At 32.7% G+C, this 13,575-nt stretch overlaps 1 protein-coding gene across 1 annotated transcript in view; it reads left to right on the top strand.

The window, feature by feature from the left end:
* The first annotated feature begins 6,419 nt into the window (after nucleotides 1–6,419).
* Nucleotides 6,420–13,575, top strand: part of LOC102584635 (putative amidohydrolase YtcJ) — a 28,834-nt gene continuing 21,678 nt past the window's right edge. Inside the window, exons 1-3 of the mRNA XM_006351000.2 lie at nucleotides 6,420–6,623; nucleotides 6,711–6,871; nucleotides 13,195–13,296. Coding sequence (XP_006351062.1) covers nucleotides 6,527–6,623; nucleotides 6,711–6,871; nucleotides 13,195–13,296 — 360 coding nt within the window. The 5' untranslated portion in view covers nucleotides 6,420–6,526. The remainder of the gene's footprint in view (nucleotides 6,624–6,710; nucleotides 6,872–13,194; nucleotides 13,297–13,575) is intronic.

The following is a 13,575-nucleotide window of genomic DNA, read 5'->3' as shown; positions in this document are numbered from 1 at the left end:
GTTTTTTTTATTTTTCTTGGATTTTGAGCTCCATAAATTAGTGATCGAATCAACTATGGTTGTTTTACCTTTGTCAACATTGTTTTTACCGGAATCCATATTCAAATATAAAAAGTGAGTAAATTATATATAATACGAAAATGTAATGCGAAGTTTTAAACAAATAAATAACTAAATAAGTAGAGACTAGAGACTAGAGAATAACTACTCACAAAATAAATAATTAAATGCAAACAAATAAATAACTAAATGAAAAGTGAGTTGGAACGAATGTACCAAACGTCTACTTAAAAAAGTAGACGTGTATGACCGAAAGCCGAAAATTGAAAGTTGAATTTTGAAGCTCCAATTTTCAAAGACTAAATTCATAATTTAAACGAGAATAAGAGATTAGAGAGTAGAGAGAGTAGAAGATAATATTTTTGTGACTTGTGAGTGAAAAGAATGAAAGATTGAGGGTATTTATAGTTAAAAAAAGGATGAAAATGTAGTTTTTAGAAGGTTGGGGTATTAAAAAAGTTTTAGGGGTAGGGAGGTGTAAAAGGGGAGTTATGGGGGTGAAAGAGCCGTTGGTGAGGCCCAAAAGTCGTTGCCCAACGGCTATAATTTTAATTAAGATTTTTTTTAAAATAAAAAATTTAACGAACCGGACCGGACCGGGACCGGAACCGGGACTAACCGGACCGGGACTAACTGGAACCGAGACGAAACCGGTAACGAATCGGGACGAACTGAAACCGGAATTGAGACGGAACCGGTAACGGACCGGGACGGACCGGAATCGGAACCGGCACCTCCGGTTCCGTTGCCAGGCTTAGTGTGATGTGACAATATTTTTAGGCTTAAATCATTTGCGGCCCCTTAAAACTGTCCGTATAATTCACTTATACACCTTAATAAGGACTATACCTATTAGACACTCTAATATTAACAAATATGCATTTATTGAACATAAAATAAAAACTTGCTTTAAAAATGTTATGCATGTAATTCACACATGTTGTCTTAAAATAATCACAAATCAAATTACGACACATGGCACATGGATCCAATCTATTAATAAAATATAAGGAAAAATCTTTTTGGCCAGAAAATTTGGCCAAAATGATATTTTATCTATGTTATTTAACTTTTAAATATTTTTACCCTTTTAACTTTAATACTTTTTAACTAAAAAATGGAAAAAACATCAATTTATTTTAAAATAAAAAAAATATTATACTTTTTTTTAATTTTCTGGCCATTTAGCACTTTCCAAAATATAAATTCTCAATTTTAAAAAATGAAACTTTTTCCGGCCTTTATTTAATAATCCAGAAAATTAATTGACAAAAGATTTAAAAAGAAAATATGTCCCCACCCCCACCACCCACCTAACCTTTTGCCCTATCTTCTTCCTTCTTCTCTGTGACCTCGCCCGCCATTAATTCCTATGGCGATAACGAACAGAACAAAAAAAAAAACATCCTCAACTCAAATTCATTCTCTTGTCACCCATTATTCTCTATTCCTCTTGAGATTTTTGTTTAAATAAATCGCATCGATAAATTATTTTGAAATCCGCAACGAAGAGAAATCAGAAGTATATTTTAAATTTTTTAATATCATTTTTAGTAAGTTTAATGAGTGGTGATGTTTATTCAATTGGAGTAATCAAAAATAGAAACAGACGAATATCGATCGATTCTTTTAACTTCAATGTTCAATTTTTTGCAAATTAAATTAGCAGATTCAATTTTATTTAAAATAAAAAATGAAGAAAAAAAAAGAACCGAAACAGAAGGCAGAGAAGTTAAAATCTTTGGAATGAAAAAATTTAAGATGGTAGAGGCGCAACCAACAATAGTTGTGTGAGACTCCATTCAATTTTTGACACTTGAATTTGTGGGCCCATTTGTACATCTTTACCGAGGAATTGATACAGACATACAACTATTATATACAATTGACAACATATAGCCCAATATTAATTAGCAATTAATAGTCCAAAAAAAGAAGAAGCACGTAATAGCCTAAAAGGAATATAACGACTTTTTATAGTTTTTTTTTAAAATCATGTGCAACCAACCAACATTAATTAAGTAGATGTGGGATCATTTTTTCTTCCTTATTTTTAACTCCTATAATTAAGGAAGTTAACTTTTCAATTTATTTAAATTCTCAAACTCAACTTTATTATCACTCTATTTTTTTAAAAAATAAAAATATTAAACACAGTTTACAACAACATAAATATATATTTGATTGTAATTTTATAATTTATTTTTTACCAACCGATAGTAATTAGTTTATTAAAAAATGGTTGCCTACTTTTAGAAATGAAAAAATATATATTATTAATTAACCCATTAAAAAAAGGTTATATCAACTTTTAAGGAAGGATTTTTTTAATTCTTTAATTAACTTATCAAAAGACGGCGACTACTTTTAAGGTAAAAAATATATATTATTAGTGCTCAATTAATGTGTATTAATTATCAAATAATATAAGAGGCAATGTTTTTTATTAGAAACTGTAATAACACGTATGCAAAAATTATACAATAATTGAAGTTGCAATTACATAATGTATACATAAAAAAAATCTATATGTATACACAAAAAATTATTCATAAAAATAGGAAGTAAATTTTATTGATGTATACAATAACTGTAGCATGTACATAAACTTATAATGTATACATAAGAATGTTGCCAACAATTATAGGTTATAACTATAATAAATACAAGAATGAAGTTAATATGATAAATGTACAAATTAAATTTTATTCATAAATTGTACATGTAATTTTTGTTATGTATACGATAACTGCACTATGTATACATTGGTTCGTATCCATCTATGTATTCATTGGTCTGTATTCACCTAATAAATTTGTATACATTTATTCAAATTGAGATTGACATTTATTGGTATACATTGGTTTGTATTCATCAAATTCAACATTCTAATTTTTTTCGAGGATCTTATGAGAACATTTATTACACATGAAATTGAAAACAAAAATTCCAAATGCTATAACCTGAATATTTGCCAATTTTTTTTTAATTTTTTTTTTAATTTCACAAATCACGAAATTTCAAAATTAAGTGGAAAAAAACACTACATAATTATATATTAAAAGAAGATTTTGGGAGGACCAATGGATAAACATACATCTGATTTGCACAAACAAAGTAAATTAAGGAGAATTAAAAAAATAGTTAGAAGAGCAACAAATATACATATGAAAAATATTTTAGAATGAAAATAAAAAAAAGGATTAATAACCTAAATTTTCGCAAAAATAAAATTGAAAAAACTTCAATTCCACAAATCATGAAATTCAACAATTAATTGGACAAGAACAAAATTATATATAAAAGATTATTATTGGAAGTATCCATGAATAAACATATTGTTATATCTGATTTTCGTAAATAAAGTGAATTAAGGAGAAGAATAAAAAATTTGGGAGAGAAACAAATATATGTATAAAAAGAATTCTAGAAAGAAAATAAAGGAGACAAAAAAAAGAAGAAGTCTAATTTAAAATTGTTGACAAACAAAAAGGAGAGATAAAAAAGGAATAATAAAACAATAAATTTTACCTTTTCAAGAAAAAAAAGGAGCAATCAAACGTGTTTAGAGAAAAATAAGGAAAACAAAAATACATTTTTTAAGAAAAAGCAAAATAACTTTTGAATGCCAAATAAATAAAAGAAAGTCCTTTTTTTGCCAATAAATTAAAACTGAGCTATTTTTTTGTGAATTTAATCTATAGATTGTCGTGCCATATATTCATTTTTACCTTCCACTCACCACCCCCACTCAGTTCTCCTCATCCGGGCCCCTATTCTTCTTTTTTCCTTTTCTTTACTTTTGTCTTTTTCATTTTTTTTCACAAAATGCAGTTCTTTAAAAATGGAAATGTGAAAGATGATAAAAATATATTTTTTTCTTTTTGTAATTGAAAAAAAGTTAAAACTAAAAGACAATAAATGATATATTAAAGCATGCACTTATATACAAAGAAAATAAATGAGATTGATACGATATAATAGAAGTTAATTTATTTTATTTGACTATTTTTTATTCACAAAGTTTTTGAGAATATTTAATCGTAACTAAGTATTAATGAAAATATTAGAATTAGAGATGATTGATTCAGCTAAATTTAAGTAATTTTTTGGTATACGTACTTAAAAACACTTTTTAAGTGCTTAAGCTGAATTTACAAAATAAAAAAATAAAAATGTTGAAGTAGAGATAATGTATTTTATTAAAAAGAATATTGATAAATAACTTATTTGTTGGAATAACTAAAATGTCTTTAAAATTGTTAATATTAAAAAATAAACTTATTATCCAATATTTTAATAGTATCAAACAAACACAAAACACAAATAATAGTATTAAACTAAGTCAAAACTCAAATTAATTGTGTTTCATTCGCTTTAGAATATAAATTAATTAGATGCAATTATTTTTAATAAATATAAACTATTTATCTAAATAGCATGCAATAATTAGCAATTTGACTAAAAACATAAACTTCTCCATAACTACTTATTCAAAAATAGAGCAATCAATATGAGCTGGCCTACTCCATCTGAGCTAATCCATATATGCTTTGAAATTTGACTGGTTAGGCTGGGCTAGCCCATTTTTTGTGTGAGCCAGAAAATGATCGGCCCAACCCACAAGTACATGGGCTACGGGCCAACCTTCTTTTCTTAAAAGTATATCTTTTTATAATTTTTAAATTAAATTATAATTTAAAAATATTATCATAAATATTGACAAGATAATACTACATGGTATTAGTGTTACTACTTGTTAATCAAATCCACAAATAAAATTATCTTTATATAATATGTATTAAGTTTGATTTCAAGTGAAAGCATAAATAGCTAAATAGAAATATTAACCAAATTGTTTTCCAATGATCATAATAAAACACAAAAACTATGACAATATTCCATAGGCTATAGGGCTATGTAGTGATTCCCTAGAAATTTTAGGGAATTTTTATTTTATGTAGTACATATTTTATAAACATAATTTGTATTTAAATTGTAATATTTCAAATTTTAAACAGATTTTGAGTTTAGACTCTATTTTTAATACTCTATTTTATTTTATTTTTTAATAAATTTTTGTTGGCCCACGGGCTGGCCCTATCCATATTTCTCAAGCTCCACAAATCGACAGGCTTATTCAGACCGGGTTAAAAAGCCATTTTCTTAAATGAACTTCAAAAATCGTAGCTCAGCCCTATCAAATCATGGGTTGAGTTAGGCTAGGCTGGCCCAACGGGCCTAGCCCATATTGACGGCTCTATTAAAAAATAACAAGCAAACTCATAAATAAAAATAAGAAAAAGAAGACCTTTTTTTCCTTTCTGTTTCGATTTTATTTTGTAAGACAAATCTATAAAATAAAATGAAGTACTTGTACCATGAATTCAATCTAAAATTGATTTTTTTTTTAAATTGCATTTGGAAGTTAATTTTATTAATATTATTAGATAGAAAATGAAAAAGAAAAAAGAAGTGGGTGGATAAGGGAACTGGGTGGGGTGGCGAGTAGGAGGTAAAAGAGTACAAATGGACCCACAAATTCAAATGTTAAAAATTGAGTGGAACCTCACACAATTATTGTTGGTTGTGCCTCTACCATCTAAATGTTTTTCGTAAAATTAATTTATTTTTTCAATTATTAAGTTGGTACATGGGTGTGGGGTGGGTGGGATTGTTTTCTTTTGTGAAGAGATTAAGGTGGAATTAATTATTTTTTTCAATTATTTAGTTGGTACATGGGTGTGGGGTGGGTGGGATTGTTTTCTTTTGTGAAGAGATTAAGGTGGAATTAATTTTATTTTTCAATTATTTAGTTGGAACATGGGTGTGGAGTGGGTGGGTTTTCTTTTGTGAAGAGATTAAGGTGGAATTAATTTTATTTTTTCAATCATTTAGTTGGTACATGGGTGTGGGGTGGGTGGGGTTGTTTTCTTTTGTGAAGAGATTAAGGTGGATTTTTTTTTTCCAATCATTTAGTTGGTACATGGGTGTGGGGTGGGTGGGTTGTTTTCTTTTTGGGAAGAGATTAAGGTGGAAATAATTTTATTTTTTTAATTATTTAGTCAATGCATGCCAGGTGTCAATAAATAGGTACGAACTTTTCTAAAAATAAATAAAAAATAAAAATCAGAAGATATTCACGCGCTTAGTAGCAATGAGATACATTTATTTTGTCACATCAGTGTTTTGTGTTTAATAGACACATATTTTAAATACAATTTTAAGAAGCCGTATGACTTAAGCATATTTTTAAATAAAATAAAGAATGTATTACACACATTATGATAAGAATGTAGTAATGTAGTAAAATAGATGTGAGTTTCTCAAACTAATTAGTATTGGTTTGGATATGAAACTCTTAAAAAAAAAAAAAGAATTTAGGAGTGTTTTAGACGGATCTCTTTTATCAATGAAAAAATAAGCGAAGGCTTAGACAGCCAGCAAAACATTCTTTGGTCTTGAGATGAATGCATTGTGGGTTATCGTATCTGCTTCTTTTGTCCTCCTTCTTTCCGTAGCTTCAATTCCTCTTCTCAACAACAATGGAAATTACTTGACATGTACGTACTTACTTATTAATGCTTCTATCACCTTTTTCTTTGTTCAATTTTCAACCATTCAAAATGGATCCTTTTATTAATTTGCAGACTTGCTGAACTGGAGAAGTTCATCATTTTTAAGTGAAGTTGCAGATTTGCTGGTGACAAATGGGACCATTTATACCAGTGATGAAGCTCTCCCTTTTGCTGATTCTATGGCTATTCGCAATGGCAGAATTCTTCAAGTTGGGAATTACTCTTCTATAAAGGTTCTTTTTTTTATTTCTGGTTTTGCTTGACTAAGGCTTTCTGGAGAAACCCTTTTTGTAAAGTCTAAGAATTTGTGTTTGAGTAAGTTATACGCGGATTTTAAGAAAGTAGAGAAATTTTGAATCTTGGTCAAATACGTAAAATATACCAAAATGTCGTTTAATCTTGTGCAGTTGTTAAGAAAAAGTTGAGAGTTATTCTTTTTTGAAACAGACTAAAAAAAGAAAGTATGTTGTAAAGTAAGAAATAAAGAAATTGAATAGGAGGAAGAAGAATCAGATAGTGAGAGATTAGAATCTTAGAGAAGTGTATTCATTTCTCTTGTGTGTTCCTTGACCTCTTCAACATCCCCCTCAAGCTAGGTGAAGTGAAAATGTTTTGGACTCCAAGTTTTAGAGTTAAGATAGTGGTGTTGTACTCTAGTGAGTTATGTGGTTAACAAGTTAGCAGGTTGATCCCTTCTTGGAACATACTTGGTTGTCACCATCTAAGTTGCTCGGACTCTTCACTTTTGGTGCCGCACCCATGTCGACACGACATGAGTGTGGGTGTGGGATCTGTGCCCGATTTGGTCAACCTATTTTGGGTACTTTGACCAAAATCGATGGGGAAAGTTTGGACAGTTTTAATGATTTATGTAATCAATACAAAAGCTAAGGTGAAATTGAAGAAAATGGAATACCTTTTATATAGAAATTTCTGTGTCACTCCTTATCCTTTAATCTCAGTCCAATATTCTCCTTAAGTTCTCCACATAATATCTCATAATTTAGGTTTTATAACTCTATTTTTTAGATATTTTAATTATTTTTAGTTGAATCACCGCATCCGTATCCATATATGGATTCATATCTCCGATTCTTAAAAATTAGATCATGAAGGATCCAACCTCTAGATCCGCACCCGTATCGGACATCCGCACCCGAGTCCGAGCAACTTAGGTCACCATTCCCTGATTGATCTTTTCTCTAATGAAGTGACAATCAATCTCAATGTGTTTGGTTCTTTCATGATACACTGGGTTGGCAACAGTTTGCATTGCAGCTTTGCTATCTGTGAATATTTGAACAGGTTGGTTGATCTCCACTTCCAGTTCCTTCATCAGTCCCATCAACCAAACTAATTCAGTGACAGTTGTACCCATGCTCCTATATTCAGATTCTGCAGAGCTGAGCTTCTAGATACTGTTGGTTCTTTCTTGGATATCCTATATACCAATGAGTCTCCTAATTTCACAAAGTTTCCTGAAACAAACTTTCTGGTGTGTGGACATGAAGCCAAATCAACATCACAATAGGCTATAATATTTGTGTTGTGGTTGTTGGATAAGAGAACACCTTGACTAGGTTGGGTTTTGATGTATCTCACGCTCCTTAATGCATCTTCCATGTGAGACTGTTTAGCCTGTTGTAGAAATTGGCGCAGTGTTTGTACTCCAAAGGCTATGTCAGGCCTTGTCATAGTGAGGTATAATAACTTTCCTATTAGCCTCTGGTATGTGCTTTGATCAGCTAGAGGATCATGCACTTCTTTTGCTTGTGTGATATTGACATGATCATCATACTGTTTTGTTGTGAGCTTAGTATTTGTATCAATAGGTGTGATTGCAGGGTTCGCACCACTGAGTCTTGTTTCAGCAATAAGCTCTAGGGAGTATTTCCTTTGATGTATAGTATACCAAGTTAGGATCTAGCAAACTCAATTCCTAGGAAGTACTTTAACTCTCCCAGATCCTTCATCTTGAATGCCTTTTTCAAGTCTGTCTTTGTTTCTTCTATACTCTTGAGATTGTCTCCAATTATTAGCATGTCATCAACATAAATGAGTACAATTACTATTCTAGTTTCTGTCTTCTTGAAGAACAAGGAGTGATCTAACTCACTTCGTTTGAACTTAACTCTCAGTAAGGCCTCATATAGCTTTGTGTTCCACTGTCTTGGTGCTTATTTTAATCCATACAAGGATTTGGTGAGTCTACATACTGTCTTCTCACCCTGTCTCTGAAATCCCTGTGGAAGATCCATATATATCTCATCATGAAGATCAGCTTGAAGGAAAGCATTAAATACATCCATTTGATGTAATTGCCACTGTTTTGAGCAACAATAGTAAGAACAGTCCTCACAGTTTTCATCTTAACCACAAGAGAAAAAGTTTCTTGGTAGTCTATGCCTTCTTGTTGGCTATATCCTTTAGCCACTAGTCTGGCTCTCAGTCTTTCAACTTCTCCTATGGATTTGTACTTAACTTAGTAAATCCACTTGCAACCAATTGGCTTCTTGCCTTTGGGAAGAGGAACAACTTTCCATGTATTGTTGCTTTCAAGTGCAGATATTTCTGCTTGCATAGCTTCCATCCATCTAGGATCAGCAACAACTTCAGTAAAGTTCCTTGGTTCAGACGAGTAAAGTTCCTTGGAAAGAATTATGTTGGAAATCTTTTTTATGTGAATGATTGTGAAAAGATAAAACTTGTACCATACTGATTTAAACGAATTACCTATTAAGCTCAAATTTGTCAAATCCATATCCTACAAAATTAAATATTCCATTGTGATATTTGACATCTATAGTATTTGTTAGAATAGGAATAGGTTTATACAGTCCTATTAGAATAGGAATTGGTTTATACAATCCTATTAGAATAGGAATAGGAATACTAAATAGTATCCTACTTGGTAAAGGATTGTATTCTAGGGTCTATAAATAGGGTCTCAATGTAATAATGTAAACAACAACAATTCAATAGTATTTTTCTCCTATATTTCTCACATGGTATCAGAGCCTCTACGATCTCAGTAGAAAATCAAAGAGTTTCCGCTGCCGGCGGGTGGCACCCATATATGCTACCCGTCTGGCCAATGATTATGTTAGCACAAGTTGGGTCACCGTGTATCTTTCTGGTGACTATTTTCTCATATCTAATTTGTGTAGCACTGTGCCATCATTCCGGTGACTACTTTCTTATATCTAATTTGTGTAGCACCGTGCCATCATTCCGGTGACTATTTTTTTCATATTTAATTTGTGTAGCACTGTGCCATCATTCTGGTGACTAATTTTTCATAATTAATTTGTGTAGCACCGTGCGATCTTTCCAGTGACTACTTTTTTCATATTTGGTTTGCGTAGCACCGTGCCATCTTTTTGGTGACTACTTTTCATATTTAATTTGTAGCACCTTGCCATCCTTCCGGTGACTACCTTTTTTTGCATATCTGATTTGCGTAGCACCGTGCATCTCTTCGGACTACTTTTCATAGTTAATTTGTGTAGTACCGTGGATTTTTCCGAACTATTTTCTCATATCTGAGTTGCATAGCATCATGTGTCTTTTCAGTGACTCCTCAGATTTGATTTGCATAGTTCCATTCGTTTTTCCGGTCTCCTCAAAAGTGATTTGCGTAGGGTTGTGCCATCATTCCAACCCTACCCGTACAATTTTTCTTTTTTAGTAGGGTCGTGCCATCATTCCGACCCTACCCATATTATTTCTCTTTTTCAATGGGGTTGTTCCATCAATTCGAACTATCCTGTATAATTTCTATTTTCTAGTTGGGTCGTGACACCATTCTGACCCTACCCATATAATTTTATTTCTTAGATTATGACCACCTTTAGCCATCAAATCTAATACTCCGGCATATAAACATGTTCCAGCCAGTTTTTCGGTGACTTTCTTGTTTAATATTGACTCGTCTATTGATTCCAACATGATCCATACACTTTATACTAGATTTTTGAGCACTTTCGGCGACGTTGCATTGTGAAGAAGTCTATATGGAGCAACCACCTAATTTTGTTGCTCAGGGGGAGTTTAGTAGCCTTGTATGTTGATTACGTAAGTACACTCTATGGTTTGAAACAGTCTTTGCAAGCTTGGTTTGGGAAGTTCAACACTGTAATTTTATCACTCTGTGTTTTATCGGCATTATGCATCAAATTCAGTATTTCATGAGAAGACCAAGCACATTGAGATTGATTGTCAATTTTGTGAAGTCGAGTGATCAGCTTGCAGATATCTTACCAAGCCCCTCATCGGTCCTCGTGTTAATTACATTTGTAACAAGCTAGGTACATGAATTGTATGCACTAGCTTGAGGGGGAGTGTTAGAATAGGAATAGGTTTATACAATTCTATTAGAATAGGAATAGGAATACTAAATAGTATCCTACTTGGTAAAGGATTGTATTCTAGGGTCTCAATGTAATAATGTAAACAACAACAATTCAATAATATTTTTCTCCTATATTTCTCACAGTATTGAAGAACAGAATAAAAGATAAAGTTGTACTGAGGAGTGATAAGATTAAAAGCGAGTCCTTAGAATATTTTGTGTTAAAAAAGCATAACAGCTTTGTCTTTATGGTCAACATACACGTTTTTGGACATTTCAGCAGGGAAAGTAGGAGGAGCATTTTGTGATGGACACGGTAATAGTTTTAGATACATCCTATCCTCCCCAGACCTCCGCTTGTGGGATTACATTGGGTATGTTGTTGTTGTAGTAGAGTATTAGTTTCAGGTAAATAACCGTAGACCTCTTTTTTCTCCTTAATGACAAATAGTCATGATTACAAAGAGCCTATGAAATCTACTAACTGATCTACTTCATATATACCCTCTTCTTTACACCAAAAATATAGAGTATTAATGCAGTTTTCTTTAACTTTCTGCATTGGGTTAGTAATATTCTTAAAGCACCTATTGTTTCTTTCCTTCCAAATTGACCACCATATGCAAGATGGAACTAGATTCCACCATTTTTTCTGTGTTTTACTCCCCCCTCTTCTCATCCAACAGTTTAGTAGGTCAGCAGTATGCTCAGGCACCACCCAAGGATCTTGAATAATGCTTTGAAGCATATACCATATCTGGGAAGTCACTCTACAGTGAAGGAACAAATGATTGTTTGTTTCCTCCTTCTCATGGCAAAAGAAGCACCTAGAAACAATCTGAAATCCTCTTTTTTTCAGTCTCTCCTGAGTCAGACATGCTCTTCTGCACACTAACCATGTGAAACACTTTATCTTGGTTGGGGTGTTGGATTTCCAAATTTGTTTCCAAGGTCCAAAAATGCCCCCCGGGTGTGTTGCCAGGTCTCTTTTGTACATTCTTCCAACAGAAAATTCCCCATCCCTATCATGTTTCCATCTGATTGCATCAGGATTAGTGTTGAGTCCCGGAAAATCTTCCAACCTTTGCAGTAAATTGGCTACTCTATCCACCTCCCAGTCATTTAAGAGCCTCCTAAGGGTTATATTCCACCCTTGCTGAGACCACATCTCAACAATAGATGCTCCAAGGTTGTCGCAAAAAGAGTACAAATCTGCAAAGTCCTCCATGAGGGAGTTCTGTCCTATCCACTTGTCTTTCCAAAAAAGGATCCTAGTCCCCTCACCCACCTTGTAGCATATGTTCCTCGCTAGTTTTGGCCACAAATTTCTGATAGACCTCCAAACTGAGACCCCATAGGTGCTGGTCACAGTGTTGGATGTTTACAACTCATTAATACAAAGGTATATTATATGTTAGGTGTAATAGCGTGGCTGTTTAGGATGAGTAAGAAGGTTTGTATTGGTAAACATTGCAATAAAGAAGTGCTACTATTCAGGTTTTTTTTTTTGTTGATAATGGTGGTGTCTGGGCTAGCTAGCATGCACCTCGACTAATTCCACGGGATACCTCCCACCTCCCACCAGCAACACGTACTAGCTAGGAAGGATAGATGGGAATAAATCACCTTGTGTTTTTGTTTCTGATGGAAATTGAACCTGAGATGGTCATGATTCTCAACCCACTTCATTGACCACTAAGCCACACCCTTGTTTAGTGTCCTTGGAGAAAATGCAGGTTTTGCATCTAATTCAAGCCCTAAGCAATCGTTGAAGTTCATTAGATTGCAGCTTGCATATAGTTCCATTTATCACTTCTGGTTTTGAAGCTAGGCGTTTACGATTTGATAATGTCTATTGCCTTTTTCAACCGACTGAGTTTCATGAACTTTCCTCTGGATATATGTGGATGCCTTCATTAGATCACACTAATGAGACCTAATGATATATATCCATGCTGGTGTTTGTCCTATCTTTCAGGACTTGTGTGTACAATTAGGATCTGAGGGTCTTTGCTAACTTAGAGCTAATGTGGGATTTAAGTGCAATTTATATTTTTGGTTTCATGGGTGCGCTTTTGATTTCTAATTCATTTATCCGTTCATCTTTTCTCAAATGCTAAAGAAACACTATATGAAGATTCAAGTAGTAGGTGAAGCATACTTTTTCTATTTAGCGCTTATGTTCAGGTTTACATGTAACTGCAGGAATTGGCAAGAACTTGGACCAAGGAACTAAATCTAGATGGAAAGATTGTGGTCCCTGGATTCATTGATTCCCATGTGCACTTCATCCCTGGGGGACTAGAGGTTTGCATCAGTCCTACCATCTCCATCTGTATTTCTTGTCAAGCTTAATCATTTTTCTAGGTCCTGGACAAAGTTTAGTTGCAGAGTTGGTGATTTACACACTTCATGCTTGGGTGTGCTACTGGGTGCAGAGCGTAAATCATCTGAGATATCATACAATGTCATTAAAAAGTGAAAAAGAAGCTATCAAACTGGAAAAAGGAATATCTATCCTCAGTAGGAAGAGTGGTTTTGATTAACAACATATTAGATCATCTTTGTTTCCTATAGACTTGGGAA

Source organism: Solanum tuberosum, unplaced genomic scaffold, assembly GCF_000226075.1.
Source record: "Solanum tuberosum cultivar DM 1-3 516 R44 unplaced genomic scaffold, SolTub_3.0 scf00132, whole genome shotgun sequence".
Classification (NCBI taxonomy): domain Eukaryota; kingdom Viridiplantae; phylum Streptophyta; class Magnoliopsida; order Solanales; family Solanaceae; genus Solanum; species Solanum tuberosum.
Note: the sequence above shows the minus strand (reverse complement) of the source record. Positions and strands in the feature narration are given on the sequence as shown.